The sequence below is a fragment of the Rhineura floridana genome, chromosome 2 (assembly GCF_030035675.1).
Source record: "Rhineura floridana isolate rRhiFlo1 chromosome 2, rRhiFlo1.hap2, whole genome shotgun sequence".
Classification (NCBI taxonomy): domain Eukaryota; kingdom Metazoa; phylum Chordata; class Lepidosauria; order Squamata; family Rhineuridae; genus Rhineura; species Rhineura floridana.
The window spans coordinates 143,385,963-143,402,904 of NC_084481.1; the positions used below are offsets into that span (position 1 = coordinate 143,385,963).

General features: G+C 46.1%; 1 protein-coding gene across 1 annotated transcript in view; it reads right to left on the reverse strand.

The window, feature by feature from the left end:
* Nucleotides 1-16,942, reverse strand: part of FBXO3 (F-box protein 3) — a 46,730-nt gene that overhangs the window by 12,362 nt on the left and 17,426 nt on the right. The window contains exons 3-6 of the mRNA XM_061610734.1: nt 4,987-5,150; nt 2,800-2,914; nt 2,481-2,685; nt 1,053-1,098 (exon numbers count right to left, since the gene is read on the reverse strand). Of these exons, the coding sequence (XP_061466718.1) occupies nt 1,053-1,098; nt 2,481-2,685; nt 2,800-2,914; nt 4,987-5,150 (530 nt within the window). The remainder of the gene's footprint in view (nt 1-1,052; nt 1,099-2,480; nt 2,686-2,799; nt 2,915-4,986; nt 5,151-16,942) is intronic.

A 16,942-nucleotide genomic window follows, 5' to 3' on the forward strand; every position in this document is an offset into this window, starting at 1 on the left:
ATGAAACAGAATACCTGGTGGTGTTACTGAAATTGCTTTGTTCAAAAACTGAACTACACTAACAGCAGAAAATGCACGTCTGGGAACTCTGGTTACTGCTTCTCTATGGCAAAGCAGCAAGGTGAAAGTAGGGGTAATTTGCAGCAGCTGGCAGATAAGGGGTGCTTAATCCTTTCATGGAGTGCTTTTCTCCTACCTGTTACAGTAAACATGCATCTCGGAACCCCAGGTGGGAAAACAGTAAGCAGCCTTTCTACTACCTACTTCTTCCCTGCATGTCATCCCATCACTTTGCAGTGGAGAAATGACATCCAGGGTTCCTAGACTTAGTAACTACATAAAGTCAGGGGAGTTTTCTCTCTCTCTCCCCCTCCCCCGTGTGTGTGTGTGTTTAACTACCCTTTGAACCATCACCCCTTGATTCCCAGATTTCATTCAAAACAAAACAATTTTCTAGCATTTGTAGAGCCTAAGACACTAGGCAGAATGTACAGGAACTAATTTTCTCATTTTGTTTGTGAGCCTGCTCCCCACTTTCAGTGTTTTACTCCCCCACTCCCAAGAAATATTGCAGAAGTCCATGGTCACAGTATAATTTGAGGCAAAAATGCACATTATACTACAGCCACATGCAACCAAGATTTGATTGTTCCTTCTCCCTCTCTCAGGAGGGTGCACTCCAAGGCAGAGAATGGAAGTGGAGGGAAAGGGAGCGCTCTTAACTCCCCCCCCATACTTTTCTTGCAAATACAGATCTTGTGTGGGGAGATCTCAGGGAAAGTGAACTGGGCACAAGCATGTGAAGGGTTAAGCAGTTCTTACCTTCTCTGCTTCTAAGTTCCCCCTCCTGCATTTTACAAAGGAGACAAAGTCTTCAGGGTTTTGTTACATATGGTCACAGTGTAACATGCAATTTGTCTGTCTAATGTGCTAAAGATCTGGTATGAGCAAGCACAGCATGGTAATTCAAATAACCTGTAGCAACGGATACAGTTACAATTCAACTTCTTGTCTCTAAATCTTTTCTCATTCACGTTTCAAAATACTTTTACCTGTAATAAACATATCAATCGCAGAGGGATTGCGGGCCATTTGATCCTGTAAAGAAAAAGAAAAGAAAAAAAGCTTATTTGTGTCCTGAAAGGTTAGATTTTCAAAGGACACTATGCGTTTTCTTTTTCTGAGTGAACATTTGGTGGACAAATCCACCTTGAAAACCTAGCTTCATTTTGTTGAAAGATTTTACAAAGTTACCATGAATAGTACATATTTTTTAAAACTGTTCACTTTCATATATCAATCGATTATACTCCAAAACAAACCACAACAGTTGCAATCCTTTAGAATGTGTCTTTCTATGTTAAAAGACAGAGAAAACTCATGTGTTAACTACACATATATATCTCATTTTCATGATTTTATAATATTAACTCCCAAATCAGACAGACTATAAAAAGAAGGAACACCTTTACAACTTCATCTGTATAGTTTCAAGATATCTTTGAGAAATGAACGTTTGTTTTCCAGGCCAAAAAGGAATGGTTTTGCAGACAAGAAGAAAAGGTGTCCATTCCCTTTCAAGTATGTAATAAAAGTCCTTAATGCATAATTTTTAAAAAAAGTTACTGGGAATTAAAATATTCTATTAAAACTATGTCTGGTCAAAGATTCAAACAATGTTAAAAAAACTGTCATGATGCACTGACATGCTGATCTACCAAAACTTGTGGTTTAACAAGACTGTTAAAACAACCTAAAATGTACATAGGAAATACAAGTCAAACCATGACTTGGTCCATCTAGCTCAATATTCTCTATAGTGACTGTCAGCAGCTCTCCTGGATTTCAGACCGAGGTCTTTCCCAGTCCTACCTAGAGATGCCAGGGATTCAATCTGGGACCTTTTCCATGCAAGGCAGATGCTCTACCACTGAGCATCCTCTAGCTACAAGGTAAGGCAGCGGTTTGTATATCACCATCAAGGTTCTACAATTTTCCCCCTGATGTGCTGCTAAACAATGTCTCACTATTATTTGGAAGTGTAAAGTTTTATTTTGATGCACTAGACCTATTTGTGCGAAGCCAAGTATTTTGGTAGCTTATTTCTAACAAATATGCAAGATCCTTCCCACCATCCTATTCCCAGCCCCACTGCCTATATCTCACAGCCCCTAACTGTAAGCCCTGCTGATTTCTTTCCAAGCCTAATCAGCCTTCACTTCCCTCATGACAATTACAGCTACTGCTGCCATTTAAAGCTTAGTACTTCCTCTTCTTAAGCTAGAACATTTGAACATTCATGGGATCTTTTGTGGATAATAGAAAGGGGCTCACAGATTAAAGACAACCAACTTTTAGACTTTTTCAATATTCCATACACAGTCTGGTTGTGCCTACCATATACTGCACCAATTTCATCTATTGAAGAAGGTGAACAACATTAGTGTTGTCTAAAGGGTTTATTTACAAGTCTTTCTTACTGGACATTGGTAGAAGATCTCATAATTACTGCGGCCCTCCACGCTTTCCAGAGCCATGTACTGACTTAATCCAGTATGAATACAAAAGGTTAAGGGGAGGCATTGTTTCAGTCCTAACCGCTGCTGAAAACCACCAGCTGCTGTGTCAATGTCCAATAAATCTTCAGAGCGATAGTGATTCGAAAGTGCCATGCTTCCCATCAACCTTTATACAGACAGGAAAAAAAACATTAACAAATATATAAATTTCAAATATATATATAAGCATATGTAGCAACTGATTACTAATTAGCAATGGGAGCTAACATTAACTTCTCACCCTGGAACAACTAGCTTCTGTCCATTATGGATCCGAAATGAACATCGATAGTCATCAGGGAGTTTGCAACCAATTTGTGCTTCCACAGCATCCAGATCTTCCTCTCGAACACTCTCTGTGAGCATTCAAAAACTACACAATTTAGCAGATTATCTTCAGACAAAATAAGCAATGCATGTTGTGCTACATATTTTAAGACCCAATGCTAAAATCCCTTGAGCAAGCCCCATTTGAGTCAGCAGGTCATGTTTTTAGGATCATATAATATCACAGAGCTTCTTCACAGTTTACTTTATCTGAAACAGGCATTAGTACTTACATCAGAAACATTACACAAAAAGTATGCATTTTGCCTTTAGAATACTACCCATCAGGATCTATGCAGCAGAGACAGAAGTCTAGCTTAATTCAAGCCACAGCAAATAATTTGAATAGGTACACACTGCTGTAAAGTAAGGAAAAATGTTCAGTCCCAGGAGCAATTTTGTCTGGTCCCTTCCGCCCTATCTAATTCAAACCAAAGTACGGCCAAAAAAGTTTGCCAACTGTTACTCAAAAGGATATGAAATAATTTCCAACAACTGTATAAAAGAAAAATTGCATGTGTTAATGTTACAAAAACCCCAAAGGGATGTCATGTATTTAAAACCTTATGGTAATAATGGTTCTCCGCAAGTATGGCTGCTTCCATATTAGGGTTTTTAGCAATGCTGAGACACAGTCAGCTGTAAGTTGAATTAAAATGGCGCAGTAAAGAACTGTATTTCCCTTGCATGTGTCCATAGTGAAGGAAAGGGGAAAGAAAAAATGCCAACCTTGGCTGTTATAGAAAAGGTCACTTGCAATTATGTTTTATTTGATATCAGTGCACCTCTGCTCTAGTACACCAGCAAAACCTTTTAGACCATTTTTTCCCCACAAGAAGAAATCCAGGAAAGGAGCAGAGTATCTCCCAGACCTGGAGTAGGGGGTGGGCTGAGAGGGTCATTTGAAGAGACACCTCTGAGAAGTGGGGGAGGCCAAGAAACAGTTAGTCCTTAGGCTCTAAAAAAGCATTCCAGCATTTCCTCCTTGCAATTAATGATTTTTAAAGAATTAATTGCTTTGCTCTTTAAAAGTTCTGAATTTGAAGTTAGGGTTTCTTGTTGCTCCTTGTGTCCTAGAAGCTTGTGCATAGGTGACATCCAGCTATTTTGCAAACCTCTCTGTTGAAGGGGGATTCACCCTTTTCTCTGGAATCTACTCAGATGTGTGGAAAAGCAGCAAGATGCTTTAAGGAGCATCTCTAACACCCAAAACCAGTTGACTGATTTATGGAAAGATCCATAAACCTTTGGAGGCATGTCTTCATCAGCCGTCCCTCATTTTACCCCACACACCTGATAGTGTGTGCTCTCCCTATCGCCTTCTTAAATTAACCCTATTATTGCTGCACTTTTGCATTTATGCAAAACTGGAGATTAGTATTAACAAAAATGAAAATGAAATATTCAGTAGTCCTTTGCCTATTCACACTGGACAGGCTAGCACCAATTCAAATCAAAGTCAGAAAACCCACTACAGATCAGGTCTCAGAAACACACACGAGGACAACCCAGAACACACTGAAATGTGGTCATTTATAGTATTGTGTGGCATTTCAGTAAAACCTGAATGAAGATGTGAATTCCAGAGAAGAGTTTGGGGGGGGGGGGGAAATCTCAGCCACCTCATGCAGGTTGTGGTTGCCATGTGAATGCTGATAATTCTAACACTGAAGCATATTACAGTTCACAAAGTCCTTAATTTCATGTTTACAGATACTACACAGTTTGTGAAAAGCACCGCACTCATTAACACAATATGCATTCAAGGTCCATTTGGTTTTCCTTGTCCTGTTCTAGACCAGTATGCCAAATCAACAGCTAAGCATAATTTTTGTTTCATTGAAAAGAAACAAGGCAAAAACTGGAGGGGGGGAGGACAAAACTATTGTCAACTGAACAACTAAAGAGAACAAATGAAGCGTGCAATGTCAATTTCGTTCTTACTATTTTTATTGGCAATATTTAAATGACCTAGGGTGGTCATTAACAGAAAATTTGCCACTTGGGCTCTTATTTAAAGTGATAAGACAATGTAAAATGTAGAGAGAAAAGGTGTTAGTACAACTGAAGTTGTCAAAAATGTCAAATTTATAAACAATACCTTTCAAAGAACTAATCATCCGAGGACAACGCTGAAACAAATATTTTTCCAAATCATCCCAGGCTTTTTGAAGTGTAGCATAATACTGAATATATCTTCCTAAATCTGCATACATATCTATAAAGATTGCTTTCCAGCTCTTATTTCTCCGAGATTTCTCAGCTCTAAAAAGACAAAAAATGCACCTTTTTTTAGAAGTGGCAATAATAAGAGTACTGCACATATGCATATATTTCTTTTTGCATGCTTAGCCCCCCCCCCTTTGCTAATTTTCATTTTGTAGGAAAATTCATTTAAGCCAAACTCTCCACAAAACTTGGTTCAAACAGGACAAAGTTCAGCATTTCGGAGTACAGTTCAGGAGGAAGATTTAAATATACACTTAACTATCCCATAAATTAAAAAAAACACAATTGGACTTGTATTTAACTTTGAATAATCTGCAGAAAAAAAGGAAAAAAGTTTCATAATTAGTACAATATGGTATGGAAACAAGAACAGAAGTAACCCTTACAATATTTTACAAAAGGGCAACCAAAACACCACTCTGATAATCTGCTAATCATTTATTAATTCATTCTAGAGGATATAAGAAAGACAGTGATGGCTTTGCCAAAGTGTGAAGAAGGAGCAGTTATTCATAAGAAACCTATGAATTTTCCTGCATGCTGTAATAAGGAAACCAGTACAAGTGACTGTGTGTCAAAACGAGCAGCAATTAATCCAAATTTCAAACTCATACAGCAGCATCTCATTTTCCTATGAGGTATAGCTGTGTTATAGCCGTCACATGAAAAAGTTCTAGTCACACAACCTTCAATCCGAGAAACTTTTTAAGCAAATGCCGTCAGATGCAGATCTCACAAAGTTCTGTATGACGATCTCTCTCTTTCTCTCTCTCTCTCTCTCTCACACACACACACGACTCAGCCCACAGAAATGCAGGTGGAAATTAATATAAGCTGAATAAAAGTTGCATTCCGAGTCATTTTTGGAGACCTCAGAATTTGTTTCAATATGAATTATTGTTTAAACATTCTGCGGGATCAGGATCCCAGGAGCTCATCAAATGATTAGATTCAGAAACTTTATTACTAGAGTGGCCTTTCAAACCACAAGTGGAACAGGTGGTGGAACATACAGTAGATATTATACAAGAGTTAAAAAAAAAAAGTTGACAGTTGTTACAGGCCCCCTGCGCTTTTCCTTAACTTTTATGTGTAAAAGTTGGAAGATAAAAGTTTATTTTATATAGTAAAAAAACCAGTTAGGAGTACAAGCCTAGTTGCTGAAAGGGTTATGTTGCTTTCACTCTGAGGTAGGTGGACCAGACTTCATATAAAGGCAGCTTAATGTGTTTCCATCTATTCTTTTCTAATCATGTTACTTTCTAGCAGTAGTAATAGTATAGTATTGTTTAGAGAAATTATAAATGCAGATTTTAACTTTAGCAAAGTTCAAACATTTGTGAAGTAATGTGAGAAGTAACCTAAATTGACCCATAACACCATTCTGCTAACTGTGCATGTAATTAGGTCCCACTTAAAACCTATAGGACAGGACTAATGCATCATTTTCTATAGTAACACCTTACTACTTAGATTCACTAATAGGCAAAAAAACCTTGTGGTTTAAGAATGTACCTATAGCCAACAGATATTTCTATCAAACTTTAAAAAGCAGGGAAATTGGGCAGCTATAGTGAATGCACCAGGGGAGCAGGAGACCTGACCTCCTCTCTGAGATATTGGACTGCCCTATAAATTTGTCAAAATGCAAACACAATTTGGGTTGGTCTTTCACAGTCCAATCCACTTGCTGTGTAGCTTGGAAGAATTTGGTAACATGTGCCTCTGAGTATATGATGAGTGGTGGCAATACCTGCCATCTCCAAAGATGGAGAATGGTCCATTGGACTCACCTGAAGGGTGATTTTCACAGGTACGCCTGCCATCACTCTGGGTATCACTGCCATCTAGCGTCCGAGGCAAGGATGCACTGTAGATAAAACCTGGGCGTCCAGCCCCTCCCACTCCAGTTTCATTCGAACGAGTCCGAAGTGGAACGGAAAGGCCCATAGGCCCAGGAGCAAGGAAAATGGAAGCAACCAGCTTGACAACAACATATAACCAAATGCATTATAATGGAAACCTAGAGATTTTAACTTAACCCAACAGTGCAGCATAAACTGCCTACGAGCAGGGTATAAGGTAAACCATAACAGCCAGAACTCCTCCAACAGGGAGGGCCGTGATGGCAGGCGTACCTGTGAAAATCACCCTTCAGGTGAGTCCAATGGACCATTTTCCACAGGTAGCCTGCCATCACTCTGGGATGTACCAAAGCACCCCCTCATAGGGAGGGTCCACCAAGGAACTATTTATCATGAAGGACATGTTGCAAGACACGCCTCCCGAAAGCAGCGTCAGAGGAAGCGTACCAGTCAGTCTTATAATGTTTCACAAAGGAGTTCAGCGTAGACCAAACCGCAGCCCGACAGATATCTGCAATGGACACGTTGGTCGCGAAGGCGGCCGAAGCAGCTGCTGATCTAGTGGAATGGGCCGTGATATTAGTTGGCACAGGAAGATTCATGGACTCATATGCCAGAGTGATGCAGGCCCGCAACCAGCACAACAAAGTGGACCGGGACACCTTTTTTCCCAAGGTTTTAGGGTGCAAGGATACAAATAGTGCCTCAGAGAGCCGGATATCTTGGGTGCATGACAGGTAGATTTTGAGGGCTCTGCGAACATCCAGGGAATGCCAGGACTTCTCTAATGGGTGAACTGGCCTGGGACAGAAGGAAGGGAGAACGATGTCCTGGTTACAGTGGAACGCTGAAGAAACTTTAGGACAGAATGATGGATCTGGCCATAACACTACAGAGTCCTTATGAAAGATGCAGAGATGGCGTACTGAAGACAACGCTCCCAGCTCTGAGACTTGTCTCGCCAATGTAATAGCGACCAGGAACAGGACCTTAAAAGACAACAGCCGGAGAGAGACAGACGCGAGGGGTTTGAATGGGGGGGTGCTGCAGGGCTTGCAGGACCTTTGAGAGGCTCCATGATGGGAAGTAGTGGCGCACGGGTGGAGACGTGAGGCCCCTTTCAGGAAACGTTTGACGAGGGGGTGGGAACCCACAGGGACGGTCGAGGAAGAGGCGGACAGGATAGATGAAATAGTGGCAGCATGACAGCGTAAAGCGTTTGGCTTCAGACCCCTTCTGAGCCCTCTATAGAGAGACTGTAATACCTGCTGCACAGTGACCTGAGAGGGCAGGGTGCCCTTGGAGGTGCACCAGGTGGAAAACGCCCGCCAAGTGCTCTGGTAGATACGCGCTGTTGATGGTCTTCGAGAAGCCAAAATGGTATCCACGACTCCTGGGGGTAAGCCCGCAGCACTCAAATGCCTCCACTCAAACGCCAGGCTGTCAGACTCAGCCAGGCTGGGTCCGGGTGCCAGATCGGTCCCTGAGAGAGCAGGTCCGGCCTGACCGGTAGTGTCCAGGGGTCCATGACTGACAGTGCAAGGAGGTCTGAGAACCACGGTCGACGCGGCCAATGTGGGGCTATCAGGAGTAGCTGGGCCCTCTCGTGCCGCAGTTTCTTCAATGCCTTGCCTAGGAGGGATATCGGTGGGAAGGCATACAGGAGACCCTCTGGCCAAGGCGCTGTCAAGGCATCCACTGCTTCCGCAGATGGGTCCAGGTACCTTGAGAAGTAACGGGGCAGCTGGTGGTTGTGGCTCAAGGCGAATAGATCCACCGAGAGGGTGCCAAAGCGTTGCTGCAGCATATCGAGGCCGTCGAATGGAGCTTCCATTCTCCTGGGGAGACATTCTGCCTGCTGAGCCAATCGGCGGTCACGTTCAGCACCCCACTGAGATGTTCTGCCCGTAATGACAATAGGTGGCTTTCGGCCCAGTTGAAGATTAGGGTCGCCTCTGCCTGAAGAGCTCAGGCCCTTGTGCCCCCTTGCCTGTTCAAATGTGATTTGACGCAGGTGTTGTCTGTGCGAATTAGTATGTGCTGAAGGGAGAATAGCGGCTGGAAGTGTCGGAGGGCCAGATGGACGGCTCTGAGTTCCAGCCAATTCACAGACTGACGTTGCTCCGCTCTGGACCATGTGCCCTGGGCAAAGCTGGAATTGCAGTGTGCCCCCCATCCGGTCAGGCTGGCATCCGTGGTGATAGTAATCCTATTTGGTTCCCGAAAGGGAGTGCCCCTGCTGAGGTGTGACTGCAGTGTCCACCAGCGAAATGACGCTCTGAGCGATGGCTTCAGATGGATCACGCAATGTGAGGAGATGGCAATGTCGGCCTGAAAGGGTAGCAAGGCCCACTGGAGAGGCCGAGTGTGATGTCGGGCCCACGGGACGATGTGAATAGTAGAGACCAACGTCCCGAGGACCTTTGCCAGGAACATGACGTCCGCCTTTGAACGTCGAACCAATGATGTTGCCATGCTTTGGATGGTGGAGATGCACTCTGGGGACAGAAACACCATGACCTGGGACGTGTCCAGTACTGCTCCCAGATGCTGGAGCCACTGAGTTGGCTTGAGATGGCTCTTCTTGGTGTTGAGTAGCCAGCCGTGGGACCTGAGAGCCTCTAGAGAGTAGTACAGTTGTCTGTCGGCTTGGTCCTTGGAACTCGCCCGAAGGAGAAGGTCGTCGAGATAAGGGTAAATATGGACCCCCTGAAGTCGGAGAGTGGCCACCAGGGTGGCCATTACCTTGGTAAACACTCTTGGGGCTGACGCAAGGCCGAATGGAATGGCCCAGTACTGAAAATGGTCTTGGCCCAGCGTGAATCTTAAGAATCGCCTGTGGGTGGGACAGACTGGAATGTGGAGGTAAGCGTCTTTGAAGTCTATAGATGCTAAAAAATCTCCCTGTTGCAGTGCTTCCACAATGGACGCCAGTGACTCCATTTTGAACCTGCGATGCTTGACAAAGCGGTTTACGAATTTGAGGTCCAGAACTGCCCTCCATGACGAATCTTGCTTTGGGACCGCAAACAGGAGGGAGTAGACGCCCTGCGACCTTTCCGCTAGTGGTAGGGGTTCTATTGCCGCTATGTCGAGTAGATGGCGTAGGGCATCCTGCATGACCCTCCTGCGTGAATTGGAGACTGGTGATGGGCAGTATCTGTCTGGGGGTGGCAGCCAAAACTCTATGTTGTATCCGCAGAGGAAGATGCTTCTGATCCAGGGGACCCCTGACAGAGGGAGCCAGGCACTGGCGAAGAGAGAGAGCCGGCCCCCGATAGGAATGGCGTCAGAACTGCTTGTGCTGCCGAGCTCCTCTGCCGTATGAAGAAGAAGGGGCTTGTTGGCCTTGATACTGGAATCTGCCCTGGTAGCGCTGTCTGGGCCAGGATGGCCTGGGTGATCGGAACTCAGGGACTCGTGTATCTCGGCCTTGCCCCCCAGGCCACGTCCCCCGAAAGGGCTCTTGGCCGTGGCTAGGGTAGGCTTTCGATTGTCCTTGGGGTCAACCAGGACTGCTTTAAGGGCATCTTCCCTGAAGAGCAGTGACCCCGAGTAGGGAGCCTTGGACAAATTGGTTCGGGTCGTAGAGTCGGCATCCCAGTGTCGTAGCCACAAGGTCCTTCGAGCTACTACTTCGGCGGCCAGGGCCCTTGCTCCTTGGTGGGTGGCATCTGCCACGAATGCGGCCACCTTATGCAGCTTGACTAGCCCCTTTCTCAGTGTGGCTAGATCCGGGTTGGGATCGTCCAACAGGTCATCAAGCCACATCATGGAGGCCCTGGAGAAAATTGAGGCGACAGCCGAGGCCTGGATGGAGAAGGCGGATGCCTCATGGTTCTTGCGGAGCGCAAGGTCAAGCTGTCTTTCAGAGGGATCCTTGAGTTGTGAATCTCCTTCTTTCGGAAGGAGGGACCTAGAAATCAAGTCCGAAATCGGTTGGTTGACGCCAGGGACATTCAGGAAGGACATAAATTCCGGGGCCAAAGAATAAAGTTTGTTGGCTAACAGTGAAAAGCGACGTGGACGTAGAGGACGGGCCCATTCGTCTCTGGCCAGCTTATTGATGGGATCTGGTACTGGAATTGAATAGTCCGCTGACCGGGGTGATTTGAGGACCCTGGTGCCTTTCACAGGTGGAGCCACCTGCTGTGTTTGTGCAGGTTGGATGCCCAGGGTGTCCAACACTCTACGGCAGAGGGGGAGGTAATCGGCCGAATCGAAGAGGCGGTAGGATGAATCCTCATCCAGATCAGATTCTTCACTCCATTCGTCAAGGACTGGGTGCATGAGGGATACGAGGTCGTCCATCCCTGAGGGCTCACCACCAAGTCTGCCTCTGGAGATATCAAACGGGTTAGGAGAAGGAGGGATGTCGTCCCGACCACCAGGCTGTCGAATCGAGGTAGACTGCCGCAGGAATGGAAGTTGAGGCGAGAGGCATGCCTGAGACTGAGGCTGAGCTTGGGAGAGAAACCCGAGTACCTCTCGCAGCTGTGACAAAAATTCCGGTGTCACCTGTAGTCCTGATGGTGGTTCAGCAGGTACAGGGGGCTCCTGTGGGGGCAGATGTGGTTGCACCAGAGGAGGCAGCGCGGCAGAGGAAGGATCCGAGTATCGAGGTGTCTGACTGGGAAAACCTTCAAACTCGTCCTCTGAGGACCCAGCAGGGGATTGGAAGAGAGCAGGTAATGCATGTCGGGCAGGCTCCTCTAAGGTCGGGGCTGAAACATACCGGGCCCGCTTGGAGGCACTATGGGCAGACAGATGTTTCGTCTTGGCGAGAGCTTTGGCGTGCTTATGCTTAGGGGCCTTATGTTGCCCTGGAGCTTTGCACTGCTGACTTGTCCCTGAGGTTTGCGCTGCCTCTGGTTGCTGGTCTGCCATGTCAGGGTCCGGATACACCCACACAATGGGGAGGTACGGTATCAGCCCTGTGAGTGAACAGGGAGCGTTGTGCAGGCTAGGTGGCCAAGCAAGAGAAAGGTTAGGTTCGCTATGGCCCAGAAAAAAAGGTGTGGGCATGCCCACAGGAGAAATTGCCCAAAGGATTAATGATTAATGATCCAATATGAGCCACAAGCTAAGTACATGCACACAATGGGGAAGGTGCGAGACCGCTATAGTACACTGCTGAGCGCCAGGCAAAGAAGCTTTTTATATTTTATTTTTATTTTTATTTTTACGCAGTGTGGCTCAAAGCTGAATACACGCACACAATGGGGAAAGTGCGGTACCGCTAATATGCACTGAGGAGGAAATATTGCATCAATATGGCCTACGCACAAGGCCCAATACCAGCACACAATGGGGAAGGTGCGGTATCGAGGGGTGCTCACTCTTACAATTCTAACAGGCAGCCTGGTTCAGTCAGCATAAGAAAAACCTTCACAAAGGGAAAAAAGGCCGCAGTGAGTCAGAGTAGAACATGACTCAAAAATCGGGCAGCAGCTAAAATGACGGCCAGCAAAAGAAAAGCCTCAAAGAGGACGCCCGCAGTTCCAAAGGGCAAGACAAAAGTGAAAGCCGCTGCCGTTAGGAAAGACGCTCTGTGTGCCAAAAACCACAGGGGGAAGAAAAAAAAATTGCAGGAGCGATCTGGCAGGGGGGGTGTTCCTACTCGCCACCCCCTCCGAGGCGGAACCAAGCGCTGCCAAGGCCTACCACTCTCCAAACAGAGGGCCGCAGCCGCAGGCTCCTGGCTGCAAACGGCAGGCCACCGCCGAAGCCACGGGGGAACGAAGCAAAGCCACAGAGAAAGTCAGGTCGGGGGAGGAGATGCCACAGCCACAAACGAGGGAGAGGCAGCCGCCTTTACCCAAGCAAGGGGAAAAAACAAACAAGCAGGGGAAAAAGAAAAAACGGGGGCAAGAACGAACAAACAATCCCCCACTCCAAAAACTGAGGGAGGGGGGGAGGAGTCGCAGCTGCAGACTCCCAGCAATGGAGAGCAGCAGCCGCCGCTCAACCAAAAAGTAAAACAAACAAACTATCTAAGAAGGCAAAAGAAGAAGAGAGAGAACTTATCCACGCTCTGTAGGTATTCAAACGTCTCGGACGAGGCAAGAATGAAAACTGGAGTGGGAGGGGCTGGACACCCAGGTTTTATCTACAGTGCATTCTTGCCTCGGACGCTAGATGGCAGTGATACCCAGAGTGATGGCAGGCTACCTGGGGAAAATTACATTTTTGTATGTTTGCTGGTGTTCTTACTTTGCTTCATTCCTGTGTTACTACTGTTTCTACAGAGAATCTAATCTAGAAAAGTTTATTTCTCTCATTATTCATCCTAGAAACCTGCGTCAAATTTATTTTTATTAATTTCAAACCCTTTGTATTGGTCAGTGTCCTATGATGGTGAAGACAGCCTTTTGTGTTTCAAACTGGAGGTTCTGTTCTATTTCTATTTTGGGTGCATTAACAGTTGAATCGGAAACTGCAGTTTGATGTAAAATCAGACTGATTACAGTATGTTGCTACGCCAGGAATTTATTTATTATTTGATTTATATCCTGCCCTTCCTCCCAGCAGAAGCCCAGGGCGGCAAACAGAAACGCTAAAAATAATAAAAACAGACCTTAAAATACATTAAAACAAAACGTTAAAAACATTTCTAAAAAAAGCTTTAAAAACTTTTTAAAAAAGGGTTAAAAACATATCATTAAAAAAATCATATTAACAAGCAATTCTGACATAGATGCAGACTGGGATAGGTCTCAACTTAAAAGGCTTGTTGAAAGGGAAAGTCTTCAAAAGGCGCCGAAAAGATAGCGGAGAGCCTGCCTAATATTCAAGGGGAGAGAATTCCACAGGGTAGGTGCCGCCACACTAAAGGCTGTTTCCTATATTGTGCAGAACGAACCTCCTGATAAGATGGTATCTGCAGAAGTCCCTCACCTGCACAGCGCAGTGATCGACTGGGTATATAAGGGGTAAGACGGTCTTTCAGGTATCCTGGTCCTAAGCTGTTATAGGGCTTTGTACACCAAAACTAGAACCTTGAACTTGACCCGGTAGCAAATGGGCAGCCAGTGCAATTCTTTCAGCAACGGGGTGACATGTTGACAATACCCTGCCCCAGTGAGCAGGCTCGCCGCCGCATTTTGCACCAGCTGCAGCTTCCGGACCAACCTCAAGGGCAGCCCCACATACAGTGCATTACAGTAATCCAGCCTGGAGGTTACCAGTGCATGGACAACAGTGGTCAGGCTATCCCGGTCCAGAAACGGCCACAACTGTCTTACCAGAGAAAGCTGGAAAAAGGCACTCCTAGCCACGGAGATAACCTGGGCCTCTAGCGACAAAGATGGATCCAGGAGCACCCTCAGACTATGGATCTGCTCTTTCAGAGGGAATACAACCCCAACCACAGCAGGCAACTGACCAATTATCTGAACTCAGGAACCACCAACCCACAGTGCCTCCGTCTTGCTAGGATTCAGACTCAGTTTATTGGCCCTCATCCAGCCCACCACCGAGTCCAGGCACTAGTCCAGGGCTTAAACGGCCTCCCCTGATTCAGATGTTACAGAGAAATAGAGCTGGGTAACATCAGCATACTGCTGACACCTCGCCCCAAAGCTCCTGATGACTGATCGCAAGGGCTTCACATAGATGCTAAACAGCATGGGGACAAGATGGTATCCGGCGGCACCACACAGCACAACTGCCAGGGGGACGAAAGACAGTCACCCAATGCTATTCTCTGAGAGAGACCTGGAGATAGGATCGGAATCACTGGAAAACAGTGCCTCCAACACCCATCTCACCAAGTTGGCCCAGAACGGCACCATGGTCAATGGTATCAAAAGCCGCTGAGAGATCAAGTAAGAATACACTCCCCCTGTCCTTCTCCCGATAAAGGTCATCCATCAGGGCAACCAAGGCCAATTCAGTCCCATAACCAGGCCTCAACCCAGACTGGGATGGGTCAAAATAATCTGTTTCATCCAAGACTACTTGCAATTGCTGTGCCACAACCCTCTCAATCACCTTCCCTAAGAAGGGGGTATTTGCAACAGGTCGGTAGTTGCCACAAACCAATGGGTCCAGGGTGGGCTTTTTTTGGAGCGGTCAGATCACCATCTCTTTCAAGGCAGCTGCAACCACTCCATCTTGCAATGATGCATTGACCACACCCTGGATCAACTCGGTGAGACCCCCTCAGCAAGCTTTAAGAAGCCAAGAAGGGCAAGGGTCAAGAGGACGCGTTGCTGGCCGCATCACTGCAAGCACCTTGTCTACATCATCAGGCAGCATCAACTGAAACCATTCCCAAAAAGTTGCAGCAGACGTTGCACTGGCCACCTCATTGGGGACTACAGTAGATGTGGAGGGCATCAAGACTGCTATGGAGGCGAGCAACTTTACCCTCAAAGTGCCTTCCAAAGAATTCACTGTGGGCCTCCAAAGGGTCTAAAACTCCATTTCCTGGAGCTGATGTCAACAGACCCCTGACAATATGGAAAAGCTCCACTAGATGGCTACTTGAGGATGCGATGGAGGCAGAGAAGTGGGCCTTCTTCGCTGCCCTCACCGCCACACAGTAAGCATGGTTATTATGTTTTACTTGTGCCCGATTAGCCTCACAGCACAGTCTTTCGCCACTTGAGCTCTAGTCGTCGTCCAGCCTATTTCATTGCCCTTAGCTCACTGATGTACCAAGGTGCAAGCCAGGCTCCACAATGCCAGAGAGGGCGCTAGGGGGCAACTGTGTCAAGAGCCCAACACACCTCACTGTTCCACTGCACAACAAGGGCTTCAACAGGGTCACCTGCTCTATCTACTGGGAACTCCCTCAGGGCATTCAGGAATCCTGTGGATTCCATTAGGCTCCAGGGGCAGACCATCTTAATCTGCCCACCACCCCTGCAGGGAAACATCACAGCCGTAAGTCTAAACTTCACCAGGAAGTGATATGACCATGACAATGGGGTGACATCCACCACCCCTATCTCCAGGCCACCCCTTCCTCCATCTGGAGCAAAAACCTAGTCGAAGTGTGCCCTGCCCTATGTGTTGGGCCAGCAACAACTTGAGAATGACTCTAGCTGTTGGAAAAAACAAACTTAGCTTGCCCAAGATGCATGTTTTCAGCCTGCTATGTTTCGTTTCGTTTATTTAAAAATGCAGGGCCAAAGGCCAACACAAAATAAAAAGAATACAGAGTAAAAACACCAGACAATAAAGTCACATAAATTCATGTAGAAAACATCTATTTCTTAAAACTTACAGAGATAAAATTAGCTCGAAGTTTCCGAGCGGCTAACACAAACAAAGATACTTTGTGAGTCACCTCTGGAATAGAGTCAGACATTAATAGGATTATTTTGTCATCTTCTGGAATCGCCCCAAAGTCAGCTAGGCACCCCTTAAGAAACCTAATTCTGGGAAGCAGATAAATTGGACAATGGAGCAATATATGTGGTAGGTCTTCCTCCGTTTGAGATCCACAGACACATTTTCTCAAATCCTTTTGAATCCCTGCAATCCGTCCCTCTCTATCAGTGTTTGGCAAAGAGAAGAAACGTAGTGATGTGAATGCATGCCTAAGGCAGGTAGGAAAAAGCTGGGTCAGGTATGCGGCACAATAATGGGCGGTCTTAAATCTCCAGTACCACGGGGCCACCCTAGAATTAGTTAAAGTTAAATTATCTAGATATTCACAGAATTGGAAGACAGCCTCGCGTAGTTTTGTATGTATTTAGTATGTAGTTAGTATGGAGGTAAAGTCCTGAATAGTAAGATGGTATCTTTGCAATAGTTCGTCTTGTTTGCTATCCCAGAGTTTAGCAGCAAATGGATGGTCAAGGCAGAGTTTTAATATTTCCTTGCCCTGGCAAGCATTAACTGATCTCCTGAAATTGAGTAGAGTTAGATGGATTAGGGCGCTCAAAGGAGGGAGACCGGTCTCAGCTCGTAGCATGGCTGCCGAAGTTCCTGGGGGGAGGAGCAGAAGGCGCC